General features: G+C 48.0%; 12 protein-coding genes across 12 annotated transcripts; 8 read left to right on the plus strand and 4 right to left on the minus strand.

Annotated features, from left to right (window-relative positions):
* Positions 1-157: 157 nt before the first annotated feature.
* N7466_006740 (monooxygenase) lies at positions 158-895 on the minus strand (the record flags this gene model as incomplete). Its single annotated transcript, XM_057166129.1, has 1 exon — positions 158-895. One exon carries the CDS (start codon positions 893-895, stop codon positions 158-160), a length of 738 nt encoding a protein of 245 aa, XP_057019170.1.
* A 584-nt stretch (positions 896-1,479) lies between these two features.
* N7466_006741 (Major facilitator superfamily domain general substrate transporter) lies at positions 1,480-2,942 on the minus strand (the record flags this gene model as incomplete). Its single annotated transcript, XM_057166130.1, has 3 exons — positions 1,480-2,012; positions 2,064-2,358; positions 2,412-2,942. 3 exons carry the CDS (start codon positions 2,940-2,942, stop codon positions 1,480-1,482), a joined length of 1,359 nt encoding a protein of 452 aa, XP_057019171.1.
* Positions 2,943-3,327: 385 nt separating this feature from the next.
* N7466_006742 (uncharacterized protein) lies at positions 3,328-3,808 on the plus strand (the record flags this gene model as incomplete). Its single annotated transcript, XM_057166131.1, has 2 exons — positions 3,328-3,488; positions 3,715-3,808. 2 exons carry the CDS (start codon positions 3,328-3,330, stop codon positions 3,806-3,808), a joined length of 255 nt encoding a protein of 84 aa, XP_057019172.1.
* A 1,051-nt stretch (positions 3,809-4,859) lies between these two features.
* N7466_006743 (mannitol dehydrogenase family protein) lies at positions 4,860-6,362 on the minus strand (the record flags this gene model as incomplete). The annotated part of the gene is made up of 1 exon (XM_057166132.1): positions 4,860-6,362. One exon carries the CDS (start codon positions 6,360-6,362, stop codon positions 4,860-4,862), a length of 1,503 nt encoding a protein of 500 aa, XP_057019173.1.
* Positions 6,363-7,747: 1,385 nt separating this feature from the next.
* N7466_006744 (S-adenosylmethionine-dependent methyltransferase) lies at positions 7,748-8,939 on the plus strand (the record flags this gene model as incomplete). Its single annotated transcript, XM_057166133.1, has 3 exons — positions 7,748-7,781; positions 7,853-8,110; positions 8,185-8,939. The coding sequence occupies 3 exons, from the start codon at positions 7,748-7,750 to the stop codon at positions 8,937-8,939; spliced, it is 1,047 nt and encodes a 348-aa protein (XP_057019174.1).
* Positions 8,940-9,847: 908 nt separating this feature from the next.
* On the plus strand, positions 9,848-11,156 carry N7466_006745 (aromatic ring-hydroxylating oxygenase subunit alpha; the record flags this gene model as incomplete). Its single annotated transcript, XM_057166134.1, has 2 exons — positions 9,848-10,671; positions 10,742-11,156. 2 exons carry the CDS (start codon positions 9,848-9,850, stop codon positions 11,154-11,156), a joined length of 1,239 nt encoding a protein of 412 aa, XP_057019175.1.
* Positions 11,157-11,522: 366 nt separating this feature from the next.
* N7466_006746 (Autophagy-related protein 12) lies at positions 11,523-11,789 on the plus strand (the record flags this gene model as incomplete). Its single annotated transcript, XM_057166135.1, has 1 exon — positions 11,523-11,789. One exon carries the CDS (start codon positions 11,523-11,525, stop codon positions 11,787-11,789), a length of 267 nt encoding a protein of 88 aa, XP_057019176.1.
* A 514-nt stretch (positions 11,790-12,303) lies between these two features.
* N7466_006747 (3-methyl-2-oxobutanoate hydroxymethyltransferase ECM31) lies at positions 12,304-13,424 on the minus strand (the record flags this gene model as incomplete). Its single annotated transcript, XM_057166136.1, has 2 exons — positions 12,304-12,924; positions 12,981-13,424. The coding sequence occupies 2 exons, from the start codon at positions 13,422-13,424 to the stop codon at positions 12,304-12,306; spliced, it is 1,065 nt and encodes a 354-aa protein (XP_057019177.1).
* Positions 13,425-14,653: 1,229 nt separating this feature from the next.
* On the plus strand, positions 14,654-14,980 carry N7466_006748 (uncharacterized protein; the record flags this gene model as incomplete). Its single annotated transcript, XM_057166137.1, has 1 exon — positions 14,654-14,980. One exon carries the CDS (start codon positions 14,654-14,656, stop codon positions 14,978-14,980), a length of 327 nt encoding a protein of 108 aa, XP_057019178.1.
* A 793-nt stretch (positions 14,981-15,773) lies between these two features.
* Positions 15,774-17,419, plus strand: N7466_006749 (amino acid permease; the record flags this gene model as incomplete). Its single annotated transcript, XM_057166138.1, has 3 exons — positions 15,774-15,888; positions 16,007-17,367; positions 17,402-17,419. The coding sequence occupies 3 exons, from the start codon at positions 15,774-15,776 to the stop codon at positions 17,417-17,419; spliced, it is 1,494 nt and encodes a 497-aa protein (XP_057019179.1).
* A 789-nt stretch (positions 17,420-18,208) lies between these two features.
* N7466_006750 (uncharacterized protein) lies at positions 18,209-18,786 on the plus strand (the record flags this gene model as incomplete). Its single annotated transcript, XM_057166139.1, has 2 exons — positions 18,209-18,729; positions 18,765-18,786. 2 exons carry the CDS (start codon positions 18,209-18,211, stop codon positions 18,784-18,786), a joined length of 543 nt encoding a protein of 180 aa, XP_057019180.1.
* A 705-nt stretch (positions 18,787-19,491) lies between these two features.
* On the plus strand, positions 19,492-21,547 carry atg15 (triglyceride lipase ATG15; the record flags this gene model as incomplete). The annotated part of the gene is made up of 2 exons (XM_057166140.1): positions 19,492-19,686; positions 19,748-21,547. The coding sequence occupies 2 exons, from the start codon at positions 19,492-19,494 to the stop codon at positions 21,545-21,547; spliced, it is 1,995 nt and encodes a 664-aa protein (XP_057019181.1).
* Positions 21,548-23,076: the final 1,529 nt, after the last annotated feature.

Raw genomic sequence — 23,076 nt, forward strand, 5'->3', positions numbered from 1 at the left:
AGGTATGACCTGTTGCTTGAAGCAACACTTGTGATGCATTGTGCACCTTGTCCAGACTGTCTGGGCACCACGCTGAAACTCCATCAGGCCGCACGAGGACAAGACAAGCATCCCGAACTCGGAACGCATGAGTCTCATTTGTCAAAGAAAGGCTCTTTCAAGGAATACTGTGCTTGCGTGCTGCTTCTTCAAAATTGGCCAGTGCGATGGGCACCTGATATTGTTCTCCGGCTGCTACTACTTCTTTCTGCAGAAACACGACCATGGTGAAGCCTTTCCCGAATCCATCGGAAATGGTGCTGCCGTCCGACAAAGCCACGTGCGGTACGCGCGAACCAGGAAACGTAACTGGGATGTAGTGGCATGAGTCGAACTGTGGTGCTGCCTTTTCAGCATCCACCTGCTCGTTCAGTACTGCTAGACTCGACTCGTAGCGGTAACCCATTTCAACGCCGAAGCTCTGGTTATGGTCATCGTTTAACTGAGCGTACTGATCGACCCCCTCACGCAGAGCTATGCCGTGCTCATGCATGGATTCGATGACGACCGGATCCAATTTCACAGCCGTTGAAAGCCCCATGAGTTTTATCAAGTGCATTTTGCTCCAGTGTTGCATCAGCGCAGCCACAGGACGACGTTCCTGTTCGTATGTCTTCAGCAAGTGAGTGCCATCCCAGCCTTGAACAGTGGCTGCGAGCTTCCAGCCAAGATCCCAAGCATCAGCAAGGCCCATATTCATTCCATAGCCGCCCGAGGGAATTGTCTGATGACAAGAATCTCCGGCGAGGAAGACGCGCTGATGATTTCCGGTCCATGTCTTGGCGAGAGCTACTGTCGGCGTGAGGATGGAGTTTGCAGTGATTCCATCAAGAGAAATCGGGTAGTGTGAGCCCATACCACCAAGGACCCGGGCGACTGTCTTCTCAGCTGTCACATCGTCTGTATTGTAGACAGAACCTAGATAATCGTGGACTGTCCAGGTTTCCTTTCCGTCTTGCGCGATGATGGCGTCGCGAACAGAGCCGTTATTGATTGCAGTCCCAGGTCAACTGGTGTCTACATATTCTACTTCAATTTTGATTTGATCAGCTTCCTACGCATTTGCTGCCTCGCTGATGACTCGAGAGAATCACCTAGATCAAATTATGAGGCGTCATTACATGTATGCACATGTATTTGACAGGCACGTATCGAAGAAGTTAAGATCTTTTTGAATGGTCATGAAATCAATTTCCGGACTTTCAGAGCTCTAAATCTATCAATACATATTCCAGATGTCGTCTGTTCGTCTATGTAGAGATTGATCCGAAACATTTGAAGCACGACTAGGTAAAATCAAAATCTCTGTATTTACAGAAGGGATTATGCCATATCGTGCGTATATCAATTTATGTTTCTCAGTCTCCATGCCAGTCTCCTCTTCTTCACCAGACGTTGTAATTGCAGCAGGCTGCTGCGCTCCATGTCCTTGCCTAGGCATCAAGCTTTTGTGAGGGGATTCCAACCAGAAAATCTACCCCTCAGCCACACCAAAAAGATTGTCGCGATCATGAAGTTCACGCCACTGAACAAAGCCGCAAAGCGGTAAGAGCCTCCATCTGTCGCTGCAATTGCACCAGCAATCGGAGGGCTCGTAAGGGCAGCGAGGCCTGCGATAGCAAGAGCCAGCCCGATTCGAAACCCGATCTCCTGAGGTGGGTAGAGAGTCATTGCAAGTGGCGCTGTCAAGCCAATGGTGGTGCCAGATCCAATACCAAACAAAGCAGCGAAGACAATATTGGCCGCATTACTGCGACCAGGAAGCCACAAGGCCAGAGTGATGACACCAGTGAAAAGGAGCATGATGATAAGCACATTGAAACGGCCGTACTTGTCGGCAAGGACATTGGGAATCGTACGTCCAAAAAAGCTCGCTCCGTTCATGATTGGAATCAGATTGTAGGCCATAGTCATTGACATTCCGTTATGCACAGCAGACAAGACAAGGTAGTTGAAGGGGACAAACAATGCCCCTTAACTCTGGTTAGCTGTGTTTTGATGAAATATAATGATAGAAGGCTTACAGTAAAGGAAAAAGCAGAACGTCAACAAGATTAAGAAATTGAATTCCGTGAAAGGCCGAAGGTAGTTCGCAAGCTTGAACTGCTTGCGACCGTGGGGCAAGTTGGAGGTGACGGTGAGCATGGTAATAGCCCAGAGCCCAAGGATCAAGAAAGCGCAGGTTCGCATCGTCCATGCAAAGCCGACCTTTGGAAGGAGATTGTTGACCATGAGGGGAAAGATTACACCACCCAGACTCGATCCTGCAACGGTCAATCCTCCTGCCAAAGCGCGGCGCTTTTTGAAGTAAGTCATAGGCTGTGAAGCTTGTCAGAAGATAAGCGATAAATTCAAAGAGTGACCACACAAACCGCAGTCATTGCCGGAGTGAAGATGAGCGATATGCCGGTCCCTGAACAAATCGACTGTGCCAAGTAGAATTGGTAGTATTTGTTTGACAAGCTGGTCATCATGAGGCCAAACACATGCATCAATCCACCGATAAAGATCGGTAATCGTGGTCCATAGTTGTCGAATAGATATCCAGACAACGGTGACATGAACAGCATGAAGAAAACTAGATTCAAATGAGCTTGTTGTTTCACGACCGGTTGGGGAAGAAGGCTCTCACATTCGGACGAAGTGATCCAGGATATCTCCGAGCTGCTATAGGTCTTTAACTGGTTGGTCTCATATTCAGCTTGGAACAGAGCAATGCAATTGACCCATCCAAATGAGATAAAAAGACCTAAGGAGCCTCCGAGTAGCGATAGGAAGGCTTTTGTGCCTCCTTCAGGTGCTTCTGGTGGGACAGATGCTTGAGGCTTGGCCTCTGCTGGACTCAACGTTCTTGAAGAGGTTGAACTGCCCTTCTCGAGCTCAGCAGTGGGGTCGTCGTGCATAGTTGCTGTGAGGTGCTTGATAGGGCGTGTATGGTAGTTGTGCTTTTGAGGTCTAATAAAATAACGATTTTGATTCTAAAGAACATGGCCAGTTCTATATACCTCTGGCAAGAGGCAAAATTCTGCATAAGAAAGAGTTCGGACATACATGCTGCCACTAGCAATGCCCGACGTTCAATGTTAAGTAAAAGGCCGGACGTCCGATGTTGTTCGTTGGTGATGTGCGCAAAGGCGCTGCGGCACACCCGAGGCCGAGCCCGAGGCCGGGCTATTCAAAGGGAAAGCCGGCCCCGCTCGGCCGAGGAGTTCCGGACTCGGCTTGAATCTACCTATAAACATTCGGTGTCCACCTGCGAGGTTTTAAGGAATCATTCAACAATAAATCATGGATTATCCTTCTCGCCGGTACGGTCGGTTTTATGCCAGACAACTCTCTGCTCGCGGCAATCTTCCATTCCGACCATACGGACCCAGAAGAGGGATGGCATTTCTCAAGATCGGCCTGCTAGGCACTGTTGGCTATTTCGCCGCTAAGAAGCTTCTTCGGTAAGCCGGTACTCCCAAAGCACTAGTTTCAAGTCAAGAACTATCAGCTGACGTCTATAAGAGATTCGAATGAGCCACGTCAAACCCCTCAACAATCTGCATTGTGCGGACGTGAGCGACAGCAAGAAATGAAGCAGCAACCGACGAACGTTCCACGAATGCCAGACAATTAGCATCCTGCAGTCAGAATGATGCCAGTCAACCTCAAGAATCAGCTCTTTCCTAGGTTCCGTAGTCAACGCATGCAGGCATACTTCGACGACTCGGCCGATGGTGACGGAAGCAATGGATACAAGACGTTGGGGTGGGTTTCGACTTGATCAAGAATCTGTAAGGCAAATTTGGCCTGTTATGTATCGTTCAAAACCTATGTACTATTCTACAACCTAGTAGCCCTTTCTTTTCAGAGAAGATAGAGTAAGAGGAAAGACTCTCATGACTATTTTTGTGAATTTTATCTTCAAGTTACTTCTGACGAAGGTATTCAACTTTGAAGATTGTCATCCTTGTGGTCCAGAATTCCCAACAAATATTCTTTTGAAAGCTAACGTAGCATATAGACGGGGATTCGGAGACTCGCAGACAACATTGAATTTATCCAGGTGGTGTTATAGTCGAAAATTCTCAGATTGCACTCTATATAGGGAATACAGGGTAAATAGTGATTTTTCTTTTCACTTTTTTGTTACTAATACATATATTGATATCTCTGGATTCTTTGCCCTATTTTGAGTATAATGGTACTCTCTACACTCCAGATGTCTTTTGTGGCAGAATGAGAAATCGAGGTACTGATAATACCATTACAGAGGACCAGGACCCCTCGCGTTAGGTCTCACAAAAGCGGCAAAGCTTGTCAGATCTCTTTACAATCGCGAGTCTGAAGAGACTCAAATGCTAATGTGGATGTGACAAGTTCGCCAGTGGATTTGCGTTGATTAGCGATGGATAACAGAACAAACTTATCTAGTAGGTTCAAGGAGAAAGAGCAACATTGAAAGGCAGAAGGAATCTAGGATTCTAGAAGAAAGAATGAGATTCGAGTTATATACAAAGAACGTAGTAGAGGAATCTCTGCTATCTTTGGCTTAAATTCCAGCAAGAAGTACTGGATTCCTCGAGCATACAAGCTTAAATGCTCAATCATCAAATCAGCAACATGACCGATAACGTCAACAGATTGACATGATAATAATGAGATCAAAAAGATCTGTATAAACCTTGCACATGTGAGGAATGTCATACTGTAATATAATAATATACACAATAAACATGATAATAAATGGTGTAAAATGGAGATACAAAAGATCGAAGTTCAAATTTTCGCTTGCAAATGTTTATTTACCGATAACTGTCCAGTCATGTCCACAATTAATCAATGTATTTGGGAAGCGTCTTCATGATGCCATCCCGGGCAATATCCTCCATGGCAGTGGTAATCTCCGTAATGAAACGCTGATCTTTACGAAGATCGTCACCGAACAAGTTCGTGATACTCAGCAGCTCGGCTGGGTTAGTGCCACCGGCTCGAGCCTTGGCTTGAAGCTCTTCACGCATGGGGTCCTCGACCTCAAAAGTTTTACCACTATCATCAACACCAATGAGGTAACGGAACCATGCCGCTGCAACGAAGCATAGACGGCGGAAAGGCGCCGTATCCCAAATCGCCTCAGCAATCGAGGGCATGATGAATTGGGGAATCTTGCCAGATGCATTAAGGCAGACACGAGGTAGCTGATCCATGATGGTTGGGTTTGAGAAACGCTCCATTAGCGTGTTGCAGTACTCGTCAATATTGACACCGGGGATTTCAGGCAAATGCGGCTTGACTTCATCCTGCATCATCTGCCAGACAAAGCGACGGAACAATGGGTTCTCCATTACTTCGTGAACATATTTAAAGCCGGCAAGCTGACCAGGGTAACCAATGGCGGAGTGACTACCGTTGAGCAAACGCAATTTGTGCTTCTCGAATTCTTCGACTTTATGGACGTTTGTAACCAGCTGAACACCCACCTTATCGAATGGTGGGCGACCATCACAGAAGTGATCCTCAATGACCCACTGTGTGAAGGGTTCGGTGACAACGGGCCATCCATCTTGAATACCGAAGTTCTCGGCGAGAGATAACTTATCCGCAGCCGATGTCTGTGGAGTGATACGGTCGACCATAGCATTCGGGAAGTGGCCTTGCTCATTGATCCAATTCGCAAGTTCGGGGTCGCGCAGACGCGCAAATGACGTAAGCATATTACGAGTGATAGCACCGTTCTTCTGCATATTATCGCACGACATAACGGTGAAGGGCTTCAGACCAGCCTGGTGGCGGCGGGCCATAGCAGCATAAAGGAAGCCAAATGTTGTTCGAGGAGCTTTCTCGTTTGCCGGGTCGAGATCGAATTGAATATCGGGGTGTTCGTGCTGGAGCTCGTGGGTGTTCTCATTGTAATAGTAGCCACTTTCGGTGATGGTGAGGGAGACGATGTGGGTATCTGGGTGGGCCATCTTCGCAATAACGGCTTCGCGATCATCGGGGGCGAAAAGGAAAGAGTTGATGCTACCGATGACGTGGGACGAACTACCCTTGGCGGATCGTTCAATGAGGGTGTAAAGGCAGTCCTGCGATCCCAAAACATCTCGCATCGTAGCATCGAAAGGCTGCAGACCAACACCGCAGATGGCCCAGTCAGTCACGCCTTGCTGCATCAGCAGGTCGACATAGTATGCTAGGTGCGCACGATGGAAACCGCCCACACCAACGTGGACAATTCCTTCTTTGACAGCGCCACCACGAGCATAGGTTGGAACCTTGACTGGAGCCTCCCCGGCGGCGGCAATCTTCTGGAGATTCTGGTTGTTAAGCTTCAGAGCCATTTTGGATGGTATGAATTGACAAGCAAAAAAAGCAATATGCTGAAAGAGATGAAGAGAAGGGGAAAGAGAAGAAGAGAGAAAAAAAAATAGGAGTTTGGCCTGAGCTGACGAAAGGGAGCTTCGAACTAGGTCACCGCCAGGTCCGCCACTGCACAGAACCGGAAAGTGTCCAGCGAGTGATCTTACATCATAAAGTGGGGACTCTATCCGGGGCGTTGTGGAGTACTTCGAGGGGAGTAGACCTCTCAGAATCCTTTTCAGACTCAACCAAGGCTGACATTTTCGTGAACAGGGCAAGTCTCGATCGATCCGGTGGATCATGGAACGTGCGCGACGTCTCCGGGTACTTGGTAAAATGATGAACTTAATTGCTTCGGCAACTTTTTGCCTCTGGAAATCACCTGATTTGGATGATTTTTTTCCCAGATGACATAAGATCTTTGACATGCAAAGTCAACCTCGGTTTTATTATGTACTTCAAGTTGGCTTTGGCTATGATACTATGATCGACCATGTTATCCAATCCATTCATGGAGCATATAATAACGCCTGTATGGTATAGTAGTCATCAATGATCATCAAATGCACTTAACCCAAGCGGAGTGGAAGCCATCTCGGAACATTTGTAACTGGTATGCTTCTCAATCCGGCCCGCCCTTGATCCAAATGTTTGTAGTCTGTACTTCCTGGTCAGGACTCAGGACATTCCCTACCAATTTTCTTGACCTAGTTGGGCAAGTCGACCACGACCCGGCATTCCATAGCTCCCGCTTTCGTCGATCATGACCTTTATTAACTTCCGGTCATTGTGTCTTCATCGGAGTGAATTTCTCGGTAGACCAAGCTCTCTGAAGCGTCCAAAACGCTGACTTGTCAAAATCTCACAAGTCAGTCGTGATGAAGACGGTTGTACAACCTTATGAATCGGACGGGTGGTGCCCAGGAGCGATTGCGAGAACTTAGCTATGCAAGAACACATCAATGACGGAACTTGAGCTAAGTACTACTAGTAGTTAACTAGTTAGTTAACTAGTTAGTTACTCACATAGGATGCTAACTCATCAAGACAGTCACGGCAATCTCAAGTCTCGAATCTCAAAGTACACAAACAATGTCCTTATCTTATCTGAAAATAATGCTTATCTTATCTTTACTTATCTTATCGCATTTGCTGTTCTTTGTATGAGGTGCCTGGGCCTTTAGGCGTCAATATACCCGCGGAACCGGAGCCAACCTTTCCTCATTGGGAATTTTCTTTTTTCCCGCAGTGGCGCGGCCGTGAATCACAGCGGCGTGTCCGCTGAGAGAGAAAAAAAAAGTCACCTCTCCAATTTCTCCAGCAATTTCAAGACCGAGAAGTATCTCAGGTTTTGTTATCTTTCATCATGATTATCGCTCCAGAGAATGAGCCTCTCCACGGTTAGTCAACCCAAATCCACAATTCAAGCCACTAAGATAGTGGAACTGATAAGAATGCCTCCCTTGCGCAGTGCTCGATTTACCCCAGACCTACGAGAAACCCTCGGGCACCGAACTCATCAAAGCCCTGGCCCTATTAGCATTGCAGCCGAAAGTGTTTGGGACCAGTCCCGAGGTAGTCAAGGGCCCTGCTGTGCAGCCCGCGGGGGTGAATAGGTATCTGACTCAAATCATTTCGAGTCCGCTATCATGGCTTGAGACCGATGAATTGCGAGAGGCAGTGTGGGATGCTGCGGCGGCTCGATTGAGCGAGCGCTCTGGCCGTGCTGGTAAGTGTGCTGTGTAAGCGGTTCTCAAATAGGGTATGCCAGGCTGACCCAGTCACGGTTCGGTTTCGATTTAGCCATGCCAGCCATGTCGCGAGTTTTCTCAGTTCCCACATCTTCTGGCGAAGACTACTCTATCACCTTACACGAGCCATCCATCACTGCGGACAACCTCGGCATGAAAACTTGGGTATCCTCATACCTCCTCTCCCGCCGACTCCATAATATCATCGAATGTCCTCAAGATCTCGTACCGTCGGGTCCAACAGATCCTTCTATTACGCCCGAGCGAGCAGGAAAACCGATTCGGGCTCTAGAACTTGGTTCCGGTACAGGATTGGTGGGCCTGGCCTTCGCAGCCCTTCATGGCAAGTCGGCAACGGTACATCTGACTGATCTTCCTGAGATCGTCCCGAATATTGCACACAACAGTGCTCTGAATGTAGAGCTTCTGAATAATACAGGGGCAAAGGTGACCACGGGTGTCCTCGATTGGTCGGTTGTTCCCACACCGCAACCCGCCGCGGAAGAGCGATATGATGTGATCCTTGTCGCGGACCCGCTGTATTCGCCCATTCACCCCGAATGGCTTGTACAAACTATCGGATCCTGGCTTGGACGGGGACTAGGTGCACGAGTGGTAGCCGAAATGCCTCTGCGTGGTCCTTATCTACCCCAGGTGCAAGAGTTCCGCGATCGGATGGCAGGTCTTGGACTGGCGGTGATTGAGGAGGGTGAGGAGCTTGGATACGATGACTGGGAAGGTGCCGATGGAGATGTGCTGGCTGTGAAATGCTGGTGGTCGATCTGGGGATGGAGCGAGAAAGTATGATGCCAACATTGATCAAGCGCCCAGTCGTAGTGGTGCAACATAACGAATATAGACGATACACGATACATCTGCTAGATGTTAGATATAGATGATGAATACATGCAGTCAGGATTGATGGTAATGTTGGAATTAGAAACAAAAGTCTCGGAATTTAAACGTTCATAAAAACTGCACACGGCAAGATCAAGTGGGGACAATGACGTCGATATCTCAAAGTATACTGTGAAGGAGTGGAAGCTGCAAAATCCAAGCCAAATATACGTTGAAGATCCTGTCAAATTTTCAGAGCGTCAAAGATCTTATGCATTATAAGTAATACTCTAGATACGTCAAGCATGGTGATAATCTCAATCGCTCGGAGCTTTTGGAGAGATCCATGTCAACGTGCACGTCGTATACACTGTTAAGTATGGGGGGACGGTTTTCCCCAATTGGGGAATCGATCCATGGGTTTTCTGAACTTCTCACTTGATGGAGTAACGCCGATTGGTTGCGCGTGGAATTCCTCAAAAACAAGACATCCTGATCGCTCTTGCTTATCCACCACTTATCAAATTCAATGTACCGGTACGCTGCCAATCTCTGGAATTCGTACTATTCCGCAGGTCGCGGGACTCTGGTATGCTTCGAAAGATAGGATTGCGGTGGGAAATCAAGTGAATGGGTTGTTTCTCTCGTCTCGGCAACATGACCCGTTGGTCGGTGGGTTCCATTACCTATATTGGCCCTTATCCGTGGGCTTGGTTACTCCGTTGGAACAAAGAGCTTCCCACCTGATCGGAGCAAACAGATGAACACCGTTTCAAGTCAATTTAGCTGTAACACATAAAAGATGGCATGGGTTGGAGTCTATTCCATCAAGGCATTTCCCTACAGATCTTCCGGCATCATCGCAATTATTGACAGCCATGCTCCACTATCTCGGCTTCGGCAACAAGGCTCCTCCCTCCACCGTGCAAGCGAGAGAGACGCCAGTCCGTGCTTTACCGGCATCATGGTACAAATCTCCGGAAATGTATGAGCTGGAGCGTCGAGCTATCTTTTCAAGACGATGGCTTTTTATCACCCATAGCTCGCGAGTCAAGAATCCAGGCGATTGGCTCCGTTACGACATCGCGGGCTTCGACTTTATCATCACACGGGACCGGCAAGGGGATGTCAATGCATTCCACAATGTTTGCAGACACCGAGCGTACCCTGTGGTTGAAAAGGAAGGATCTGGAAACTCCAAAATCCTATCATGTCGCTATCATGGCTGGTCTTATGGATTGAATGGCAAACTTGCCAAAGCGCCCGGATATAAAGACTTGGATAATTTCAACAAGGACCAGAATAATTTGTTCCGGATCCATGTCAAAGTTGACGTCAATGGGTTTATCTGGGTCAACTTGGATGCAAACGAGACCCCAGAGGTATCTTGGGAAGAGCATTTTCGCGACGTCGATACCCAGGAGCGGTACAAGGAATACAACTTCGATGATTATGACCTCGATCATACATATGAATTGGAGGGCCAATATAACTGGAAAGTCTTGGCTGATAACTTCAATGAATGCTATCATTGTCCCACAACTCACCCGGACATCCCCGAGTTCCTTAACCTCGACTCCTTCGACAGCGATCTTAAAGATGGACATATTCAACACCACTGCGTCTCGACCCCAGAGCAAAAGGCAAAGGGTCTTTACACTGCTAGCACTTACTACTTCCCAATGTCAGCCATGGTTGTTTCGTACGTTTACCATCCTCATGAAGTATAAGAAATCCAATAGAGAAGTAACTAACGACACTCTGACGACTAGGCCACATTTTATCATGATTCAAAAATTCCTTCCCAGAAGCGCCAACTCCTCCAAGATGGCGTACGAGATCTACCGAAACAAAAATTCCGGCGATGAAGATTTCCACGCGATCAGTGATATGTATGAGCGCGTCATGAGAGAGGACAAGGTTCTCTGTGACAACGCACAGAAGAACCTCGATCGGAACGTTTTCATTAGTGGAGAACTACATCCTAAATTCGAAAAGGCGCCACTTTTCTTCCAGAGCACTGCTCGTGAGGTTATCACGGAACACTTTGAGCGGGAGAAGGCTGAAGGACGGGAGATATGGCCGGCAAAGCAGAAGGTGCCATGCAACTCTCAGGTTAGTGACAAGGATGAGGCGATTTGTGCTGCTCTAAGCTGTGGAGCCCAGAAGGCGATTTTGGCTTGGTGATGGTATTCAGCATTTGAGGAGCGTACTAGTAGATAGCTTTGAGTCTTTATGCGGAGTAATGAGGCGATATACTAATGGTAGCTTTAAATCTCAAATTGTCTTGTGCTTCATATTTACGTACGTACCAATAAATGTGGAATGAGTGTGGACGAAGGTATGTAGTAGAACTTCAAAACTTTTCATACCCCATTTGCTACTAAATAATGAAGGCTTTGCGGATAGAGTCGCAATAGCAATAGCAATCCGGGATCTCCAGAGCTCTTTCCTTTCCCCCCACCACTTTCTCCACAGAAACCACCAGCCATTTCATATTCGAGAAGCTCGCTGATTAACATCCAAAAGAAGGAAAGAAGCTCAACGCTGGACATGGATTCCTCATCTCCACTAGAGCGCTCCCCGACCAACTCCCCCGCCATTCCATCTGCCTCTAGTAGTCTCAGTTATCGTCCCAGCCACGGCCAACCTCAACCAGATTCGTCACCAAACATGACGGATACTCCGATTCCCGACGACCAGCATGGAGCTGATCTACCAATGAATATGACTGCATCAGTTATGCTGACTGGCCTGCCTCGTGATGCCCATCAGGCACTCGCTGATGTGGAACGCATCGATTCTCACAAAGGTATCTAGCATCGGAGCTTCATTCCCCGCACCACCAATTCTGTGCGCCATCCAGCATATTTCGCCCAAGACTCCCACTTCCCTCTGTTCGTTTCTTTCCTGCTAACTACAATTCAGTTACCGTTCGATTTCAACCATTGCCATCAGCTCCAATCCTCAAAACTCGGGTGTTTAGGGTCAGCGCGACGCAAAAGTTTGAAACGGTGGTTAAGTTCCTCCGCAAGAAGCTGAACTGTAAGGACACGGACTCGGTATTTTGCTATGTTAATAGCGTCTTTGCGCCCGGCCTCGATGAAGGGGTCGGTGGACTCTGGAGGGTACTTTCCGACTTTATTCTTTATTGGAACTCGTCATCTGACCGATATTTACAGTGCTTCAAATCTGACGATCAATTAATTGTCGCCTACTCAATGACGCCTGCATTCGGTTAAGAAGCTACTTTCACTGAGCGCCTCCCAGTACGAATACACGAACCGATGAATGACCCTATGTACAAAATGATGATCATAACCACATATAATTCTTAATTTTGATATTGTGCCTCCACCTCCTTCTCGAACTTGGCCAGTTCTTCCGGTGAAATAGGATAAGTGTATTCCGGCGAGGGAAAGGCGCGACTCTTAACTTCATCCCGATATTGCGTGATTCCGCGTGTGGCTTCACCCCACACATCGGCGTATTTCTTGACAAATTTCGGCACGAAGCGACCCGGTTGGAAGTTGCCAGACATGTCCACTTGGACGAGCACTTGACCCGAGCATCCGTTGCCGGCGCCAATGCCTATCGTCGGAACCTTGAGTTTGTTGGTAATAAGTGTGGCGACCTCCGGGGGCATGGCTTCAAGTACAAACATGCACACTCCGGCTTCTTGCATGGCCAGTGCATCGCGTAATAACTTCATCGCGCTGGTGGATGTTTTTCCTTGAACCCGGAATCCACCAAGGGCATTCAGTCGTTGGGGTGTGAGTCCCACATGACCAACAACAGGAATTCCAGCTTGGGTGATTCGCTTGATGGTCGGGCCCAACTCATATCCTCCTTCAATCTTTACGCCATGCACGCGACCCTCTTTCAACAGACGAATGGAAGATGCCACGGCTTGTTCGGGACTCACTTCGTATGAGCCCATGGGTAGGTCGCCGACCTGCAGAGCACCTGTCAGCTTATGTCTCTTGCCAGACGTGAACCCGCTACACTTACAATGAAAGCACTCTTCGCGCCACGGACTACGCTCCGACAATGCAAAATCATTTCCTCCATCACCATCTCAGTTGTGTTGTCCAGGCCCATCGCCACCATCCCTAGGCTATCGCCGACCAACACGACATCGATCCCGGCCGTATCAGCTGCATGGGCACTGGGGAAGTCATGGGCTGTGAGCATTACAATCGGCTCGCCCTTCTTATAGAGGTTCTTTATTGTTTGAAGTGTGACCTTCTTGCGGGTATTGGGAGTAGCCTCCGACGAGGAGTAGGAGCTGTATCGGACTTGAGGGGAGGAAAGCGGCGAGGAGGGGGAGGTATGGGACGGAGAGCGGAGGGCGAGGGCATTAGTGTGAGGTCCTCGGTGAGCGTTTCGAAGTGTGCCGACTATTGTGCTGATAGACCGTGAGAGCGGCTGCATGGTCAATCGAGGAGCAGCCATGGCGACGAAGAAGGTTGTCGCGGAAGCCAAAGGCAAGGTCAAGTAAACGTAGCCGGGTGAAGCGGCCGGGTGGAGCTCAAAGTACGGCTCAGAGTCCTTGTCTCTCAGTTTGAACCTCAAGAATCACTTGTTTTGAGTGACAGAGAGCGACAAAGAGCTGTGTCGCGACAATGACCTCACCAGAAGCCGAGGTAACTCGGTTTGCCACTGGAGAGAAAAGAAAAGTTGTATTTAGTCGACAGAGGTCAACATTGTGCGCAGGGGACTATTAAATCGTATCAATTCTCCATCTGTCCGGACGAACGTGCTGGGTTATGCGGCGTAGACGGGAGCATCTCCATAAAAAAAAAAGTGATGCCGTTCACAATCGCCTGTTATCGGCAAAACTGCACCGCTAAACGTCGAGGAGCTCTATCCGTATCGGCGTTTTGGTATTTCACACCTGTCACGTATTTTTGACCCCCGCCCCACTCTGACCGTTGTGCGAGAACTTTGCCCCCCCAGCTGATCGTAATTTGCAGGTAATCGTTGTTTCTGTTCAAATTTTCGGTGTCTTCATTCGGTTCTCTCGGCATTTCTCACAGTCTGCGAAAATATTTGAAGCCTTTTTGTCTGTTTTAGAGCACCGAGGATTTGGAGGGCATTCGGTTTGTCTCGGCTTTAGGCGGGTGAGTACGTAAGTACACCAGTTGACGGTAACATCACTACCGTACATCCATCATGTACTAGGTTTATTCCCAAAATATTTTGAAAGATGCACTATTTCTTTGAACTTGGGCGCTGGAGAAATTCATCATGCTCTACCTGTTGAAATTGTACTAGCACTTGAGTAGGTGTTAAGCCTTGGAACATTTGAAAACAATTGAATGTTTTCCGCCTGAGAACCTTGGAGCCTCTTGAAATATACATCCCAGGATATAGGTACATGTAGTGGGTATGATGTAAAGTATTGAAAATCTCCAGGTGTCTCTATTCAAATGTTGATACCTACTAGTACTACATGTAGTACCCAACGAGGGGACATGTCAAGTGGTATTGATCTGAAGACATCTGAAAGAATCAGGCCCTGGTGCAGGCTTCTACCTGCATATGTGCTATTTACATGTATGTTATCCTAACATTTGAAAGTTTCTGTATATTGGAATCTTTTTATTTTCAAGATAACAAGGAGAACCACCCACCCAACTACCTCTAATTTCGCAGCTTTTTTTTTTGCCTCTACCTCCAAAATGTCATTATTCAGGATTAATCCACAACCAAGTCCGCCTGGTTCTTTCCCCCCACCGAGTTCACGCAAACGCAGACGTCTTTTACGAGAACCCGAAGATGCTGAAGGGGAGATGGCAATCGAAGAATACCTCTACCGTATTGATCCCTTTAGAAGTGCTAGCTCCAGCGACCCAGGGCTACCTGATACCAGTAGGGAGTTCCTCTCGGAAGATGAGAACCCGGCAAAGACCCTCATATCTCATATTCATCAAATCTTGCGAGATTATGGCTGCCCTATAGAGTCAACATTCCATTTTGCCAAGATAACTCAAGATAATGGTATATAGTATTTAGTAACCTACTAGATATATTCAATGTTCATTATATAATTCATGTGGGTACTCAGTAGGTATCTAGTGGATTAGGAGGCGCCCCGAACCTTCAAACCCCGCGTCGGACCCCAGACGGCTGAATACGTACTAGACCCCAGATTCCACCTGGGCTCCAAGCAACTACCCTCAATCAATTTTACCTTCAAGTACCTAGTATCTCCAAGGGTTGACGACCAACTGATATTGATTTGACATTTGATGAATTGACGTCCTTTCAAGGTCCTGAAACTAGTGTGCCAATGTGTATGCCCGCAGCACTGGTCTGCTGGCTGACACCATGATAAGAATAAGAAGATGATCTATTTATATTTTAATCTTTAGTCATGCATTCAGATTCAATCCTAGGAGATACCGACCAATCGATACAAATATCCCAGGGATATCTAGTTCGGGTGGACATGCTCGGTTAAGCAGGTGAATGAGAACCCGGGGAAACCCGGACCTTTCCCCTTTAGGTAAATATCTGAGTTGAAGGACGAACGCTACCAACACTTGAATGAGCCCCAACACCTTATCAGTACACTTCCCGTCTCCGCATCATGGATTTCATCAATCACATCCATTTGATTGGACAAATGCTTACCCTCAAAGTTCTATATCTGATAATCACGCGTAAATGATGATGTGGAAACCCCAAGTGGCAAGGGCAGGAGATAACAGAGGAACGGTCATCCATCATAAGAATAGCTGAATCTCAATTGTTGGAATGGAATAGATACTACATTCCAATCTTTCTCTATACTCTACAATGGGTGCGAGTAACATGAAGATCCTGGCAGAGGACCAGGAAAGCGTGAAACCTGCCGAGAGCCATCAGCTAGTGCAGCGATTCTCCATTCTTTCAACTCTGGCATTGGGGTTTAGTATGACAAACTCATGGTTGGGATACTCTGCAACCTTTATCACACCCTTAGAGATGGGAGGTAGTCCAATGGTCTTCTTTGGTTTGATCGTCGCTTCGATTGCATGTTGCATTATCAGTAAGTCCTTGGAATCCTCAATTTTGGAGCGATGAATCTGACTTTGAGATCTCAGCGGCTGGATTGGCCGAGTTGGCTTCTGCTTTCCCCTCGAGTGGTGGACAATATCACTTTGCATACATGGTAGCAAGCCCTCAGTATCGCTCACTTGTTGCCTTTGTAATCGGCTGGTTGAGCATTGCCGCGTGGTGCTTGACTAGCGCATCAACGGCCATTGTGTGTGGTAAGACTTCAAACAGAAAGCAGCAACGTACTGAGATCCTTGCTAACTTCCTCTGCCATACTCTAGCTCAAATGGCCGGTAGCCTTGCTAGCATTTATCATCCACAATATGCCGCTGAGGCCTGGCACACCTACCTTATATATCTTCTGATCATGATTTTGGCAACGGCCATTGTCTGTTTCAGTCCGAATGCGATCCCCCGGGGTGAAGTTGTCCTACTTTGGTGCAGTGTTGCCGGCTTCGTGGCAAGCTTGGTTGTAGTCTTGGCCACACAGCGACACCCACAATCCGCCCAAGCCGTGTTTACCGAATACAAGAATGAATCTGGCTGGAATGATGGGACTTCGTTCATTGTCGGACTGGGAACGTGCATGTACGCCTATCTTGCCATCGATGGCGCAACTCATATTGCCGAAGAAGTCCCCTGTCCATCACGTAGTGTGCCAAAGGCGATGGGAATGACCATGCTGATTGGCATGTTGACCGTCATTCCCTGGACGGTCGCATTTCTGTTCACCCTGACAGATGTTGACAAAGTCATCAGCTCAGCCATCCCGATCCATACGGTGTATAGTCAGGCCACCAACAGCGAAACTGCCGCCACAATTCTCACGGTGTGGATTCTCTTCATTTATTCTGGGGCCCTGGTATCGTGTATCGTCACTACAGGACGGCTTACATATGCGTTTAGCCGCGATGGCGGCCTCCCTTTTTCATCTTTCTTCAGTCGAGTGGATTCGAGGAACCAAGTGCCTATCAATGCCACCTTGGCATGCTTTGGATTTGTCAGTATATATGGCTTGATCTATATCGGATCTACCACCGCATTTAACAGCTTCATCTCAATGTCCATTATGTCACTGAACATTACCTACGTGGTGCCTCAAGCGATTGCGGTCTACCGTGGACGTGATAGAGTACTTCCCGAGCGCCCATTCCGCCTCGGACGTTGCGTTGGAACTTTTTGCAATTGGTTCAGCACTCTATGGGTAGCATTTATCTCGTTGATGTTTTGCTTCCCAGCCACAAACCCAACTACAGTCGGGAGCATGAATTATGTGAGCGTGGTACTTGTGGGTATCTCGGTCGTTATTCTGGCTCTCTGGTATGGTGGGAAAAGGAAAATCTTCGTTGGCCCTGTAAGTCATATTGAAAGGATTCTTTTTGATGTAGACCTCAGAGGCCGTTTGACTGATGATTCATGAATGTGCAGGGGATAATTATTGAAGGCACTGCCCCTAGTTCGGGCCACAAACACGAGTCGCAGCAATCGCGAGTCGGGGGACTCCAGAGGCCAGTATTCCACTGATTGCCTAGTGTTTCCTTTCCCTCCCTTTACTACTTGGGTACTTGCGAAAAATTCCATCACATGATTCCCCCAGTTGGCAGTCGAAAAGTAAGATCTGGAGGTAGTAGTCACTGAGTAGTAAGTACAATACCTATCTCAAGTACTGAGTAGGTAATCAATGCTCATCCTAAGAAGTTCACAGGAGATGTGGGAGACCTGTGACTAGATGGTCAGTCACATGATCCGCACCTGGTGTAGTCTTAGTGCAGCGCGCGATCCGGTAGTGAGACTACTAGTAGATAGTTTAGTCTGGGAAAGTGAGAGCTTCTCTCTGCTTTCCTCCTTCCTTTCCCCATCCCACTCTCATAAGAACAATACCACACAGTTGATCCTTCTCATTTCCACCGGACCTACACGGTAGTCCTGCTAGGTTATGAGCCCCGGTCTGCTCTGAACAAGAGTATTCTTTTTTTTCTTTTCATTAACCTACAAATCTTGTCAATTTCGAATGACCGGAAGACAGCCAACAGCGAGGAAAACACGTGCCGCATCTAAAGCAGAGGCAGCACAGCAGCAACAGATCGATAACAACACCGGAGCCGACGCTGCGAATCGAGGAACGACGACGACACCGAAGACCGACACAGGGGAACCGAAGAAACAAGACACCAGAGCTGGTGCCAATCAACAAAATGTCCACAGTTGAAAAGGAGGGTCGGGGCAAGCAGAACTGGATAGACATGCTGGATGATCAAGACAATGATCAATCTGCAGGACTACCGGACTTTAAAGACGTCAAATTGCTACGATTCAAGGATGTGCTTGAGTCCCCCGAGGAGTTCGAAGAATTTGAGAGCCGAGTCAAGATGACTCTTCGTGCAGCAGGTCTTGCCAAACTTATTGACAAGACAAAGGATGAACCGGAACAAGATGCACCGAGTGCGCAAAACTGGTTTGCGCTATCCAAACTGGTAGCGTCGTGGATTTGCACAAACATGACCCAAGAGGTCTTCGAGAAGTGTCGAAACACCGGGAAACGGATTCTCTTAGCGACAGAGATCTGGGACGTTCTTGAGAGTATTATGGTCGGTGACGGGGTGTTCGTATTTGTCAATCCCATCAGAGAGTTCTTCGACATGAAGTCGGGGCACTTCCCTGAACCAAGTGTCTTTGCAACAGAGGTGCTGGAAGAATATTGCAAGATCACAACCAAGTATGGTGATTTCGTTAGGCCATATACTGTCCTAGTTATCATGCTGGGACAGATTGAAAACGAATACATCACATATTCGGTACTGAAAAGGTTGGAGTCACGAGACAAACTGTACAACGACTTCACCAATGACGACCTTATCGGGGAAGTGAATGACATAGTCGCCCGTCTTCAATACATGGAGAAGAGTTCACCATCTTTTACCTCAACGTAGTGAGACCAGATACTTTAGTTTGGGAAAGTGAGAGATTCTCTCTCCTTTTCTCCTTCCTTTCCCCATCCCACTCTCATGAGAAGAATACAACACAGTTGATCGGATTCCCATTTCCCCCAGACCTACACGGTTGCTCTGCTAGTAATATTGAGTTAGTATGCACACTACGAGGTTGGATACCCCCAGCCTCCAAGGCTAGAGATACGCCTGGAATTTGAACTGCGCGCCGCGCGCATCCTCGCGGCAGTCTTAACTTCTCAATCATAGTCAGCTACTAGCGGATTTCCAAGTGACCTTGAGGATCCACAATATAGACCGAAGATTCATCCTAAACCAAGTCCGGCGTAGAATTGAGCAATAAGAGTGAGATAAGCAAAGTGTTTTATGGAGAAACTGGAACCGGGATCCGTTGTACTAAGCCTCTTTAGGATACGGTGCCTCGTAACGTGACGCCTCACGTGAAAGGTCCCCCCACGATAAGCTGATAACCTCCTCATCGTCATAGCACCTCCGATCACTTCTCAACCACAATATACATTATTATCATCATGGCTCGTTCAAGGTCAAGGTCACGGTCTCGGGGACGCCTCTGGAAAGGGCCAACCCTGGCTGGACTCTTCTTGTCAGCTATGCTGCTTCCCGAGGCAGTGTCTGCTAACTATCGCCTCCCCTCTCAACAAGCTCCCATCCTACCGCCACAGATACCGTTGGGGGAGAAACCACCATCAGAAACCCACGAGTTTGTGAGTGTTCAGATCTCAAAAAAGAGATATGCCATGGGATGTACTCTGACCTTTCCCTTAGTCCCTCCGCCACATTTTCCACCGAGGCACCACCGAGCACCCCGATCTTCATGCGCGATTAGACGTTCGGCCCGATACCCGCCTATTGGCTCTCTCCGAAGATGGCATCGAGGAAGTCATTACCGCACACACACCCTTGATCGCTACCTCCAGCCCCCTCACTATCCACCGCCTGGCGGACCGTCGCATATCGGTTATTGAAGAACATATGGCTGCTGCACGGGTTTCGGGGGCTGTGGAAGCCATGTCGCCCTCGGAATGGGTCATGGATACTCTTCCGGGCCCCAACATCAAAGACAAGAAGACAGTTCTCACATTTGCCAAGATGACCGCGAATGATTATATTCAGGAACCTGGTACTGCGGATTGGGAGACGATCCATGGTACTTTTAATTACTCGGCAAGCTTTGGATGGCAAACAGATGGGCTGAGAGGGCATATCTACAGCAACAAAGATAACAGTACGGTCGTCATATCTTTGAAGGGCACCTCTCCAGCACTTTTTGATGGCGCAGGGACTACTACGAATGACAAGCTGAACGATAATCTTTTCTTCAGTTGCTGTTGCGGACAAGGGGGCTCGTACTTGTGGAGACAGGTTTGCGATTGCCAGAACACGACTTACACTGCCAATGTCACTTGCATCGTCGAGGCCATGCATGATGAAAATCGATACTATAAGGCTGCCATTGATCTCTATTCCAACGCAAGTGCGCTTTACCCCGGCGCCAACGTGTGGCTGACTGGTCACTCCCTGGGGGGTGCCATGACCAGTTTGCTTGGCCTTACATTTGGATTGCCGGTCGTCACATTCGAGGCTATCCCTGAAGCGCTCCCAGCAGCTCGGTTGGGTCTTCCAAGTCCCCCAGGTCATGACTCACGGCTTCCGCAAACTCGACAGAACACAGGAGCATTCCATTTTGGACATACGGCAGATCCCGTGTATATGGGCACCTGCAACGGTATAAACTCGATCTGCACATGGGGTGGATATGCCATGGAGTCCGCATGCCATACTGGTCAGATGTGTACTTATGATACCGTGGCTGATAAGGGTTGGCGTGTGGGTATTGGTACACACAAGATCAAGAATGTTATTGCCGATGTCCTGGAAGTATATGATGACGTTCCGCCCTGTATACCCGAAGAGGAGTGCTATGACTGTGTGCTCTGGAAATTTTTCCGAAGCAATGGCTCTGAGGTCACTACAACGACTTCAGCGACGACCACATCACCTACTCTTACCCGAACAGAGGCATGCGAGACTCCGGGCTGGTGGGGCTGCCTTGATGAGTCCACGACCACTACCACGACAACTTCAGCAACATCTACCTCCACTTCTACCTGTAAAACCCCGGGCTGGTTCGGGTGCAACGACCCAACCACTACCACCACCACCACATCAACAACCACCACCACCAGTACCACATCGACATCTTCATCAACCACGGCGACTTCAACTTGCAAGACGCCCGGTTGGTTTGGCTGTAATGATCCAACATCCACTACGGCCACGGCTACCCCAGCGCCTACAATTGTTACAACAATTCCGACAGCAACTTCAACCAGCTGTCACCATCCAGGATGGCTTGGGTGCAATGATCCGACAACGAAGCATTCCCTGCCAGCATCGTCTACCTGCTCAACTCCAGGTGTAATTTGGGGATGCTGGGATATGTCGACTAACACCCCTTCCATCACTCCTCCACCTACCTCGATACCCACACCCACCTCCACATCATCTCCCAATCCCAAGACATGCACCCACGAGATATTCTTTGGGCTGTTCTGCCTTGACTGAAGCTTTCTCTTTCTTCTTTCCAATCTACAGAGATGGTCTAGCATTCACCCTTTGCAGGTCCATTTAAGGGAACATCTATCTCGGATCAGGTGGACTTGGACTTGGTATATATAAGAGATATGAACACGCGAGCGAGCATCCAATCATTCTGTTTGTAAATTTGCCTTTGTGCCAGGTTTTTGTCATGTCATTTTCTTAATTGCTTCCGGGTTGCAGTTTCTACGGCGTTTTGAAATTTGGAGTAATTTATTGTTCACTGTTTTTGGGGGCCTACTTTAGAGTTGGGCTAAGCTATGTTGGCTTGGGGTTATTACCATGACTTGAGTATGTACTAGACAATACATCATCTGAAATTTATTTTGACAAAGAGCACCTTGGAACCTTGGAAGTTGGACAATTTAAAATTGCAAATTGGTCAATCTTTGCAGTGCAGAATCAGGTCGCAACGTGTGGGATTGAGAGGAATCGGTGAGTTCAAGCACTTGAGCCCCTTGCATTGAGCGCGGGAAAGCTCCTACATATAGTATGCTCTACCGACAGATGAAACGACCAGTTGGCCGGGTCCAGCCTGACGGTCAGAGCTCAATTAGCAAGTTTATTGCTTGTTGCCTCTTGCCGCTTCTCGCTTGATGCTGAGTGACATCTCTGTACATGCCGCTTGCAGGGCTTTGCAGGGAACCTCTCGATTATGCGAACCTCTTATGCATAATCATTACATGACTTTTAATGTTGCGACGCGTGGCTTTGCTCGTGCCATTACAGCGTTTTCAGGAAAGGAAAACAAAAGTCAAGAAAAGCCAAAGTGCCAGTGCAAAAGCCCAAAGCCAATCGTTTAGACTCGCCAGCCTGATTGAAAGTACCTGCACGTCTTCATCAGGATGCGTCAACGACAGGGTCATGCATGTACAGTCAGCTTTCAGTTTCTCTCCAATTTCCCTCCCAATGTCTAATTTCCCAAGCGATGACCCCTTATCAGGGGTCAGAAAGATCAAAAAGCAATTCAAGGTTCGTATTCCGATGTGAGGGTCAATTTATGAAGACGATCTTAATATGAAAAAGGAACATGTCTAGAGAGTCAGGACGAGTACTACCAGTACTAGTACTGACGAGCTCTCGAGCCCAAAGTTGACAAACAAAGACCAAAATACAACAACAACATCATCAAGTTAGTCTGAATGGACGACTTCCCTGTTCCTCGCAACCCAAAAAACCAAGCTTTGGAGGAACCCCAACGTAGTGTGGCAAAGCAGGTATCAACCCTAGCGCGCAGCCACACTAGCGGTGACGTCGAAAATTTCAATAGTGTGATCGGGGACTCGCTCAAACTCCGACATGATCTATCTTGCGACTATTTAACTTCCTATCCAGGATTTGCGTTGCCCGACAATCTGGGTTTGTCGATCCCCCCGAAGCGCCACCTGAGATCACCCTTTCAGTTCTTTTCCTTTGTCGATAGTTCTGGCAGTCTAGTAACTCAGGTTTCCCGGTAATTGGAAGTTCAAAGGGCGGATGATGACGATGCGTCCAAC

The sequence above is a fragment of the Penicillium verhagenii genome, assembly GCF_028828195.1.
Source record: "Penicillium verhagenii strain IBT 33310 chromosome Unknown utg000007l_segment0_segment0, whole genome shotgun sequence".
NCBI lineage: Eukaryota > Fungi > Ascomycota > Eurotiomycetes > Eurotiales > Aspergillaceae > Penicillium > Penicillium verhagenii.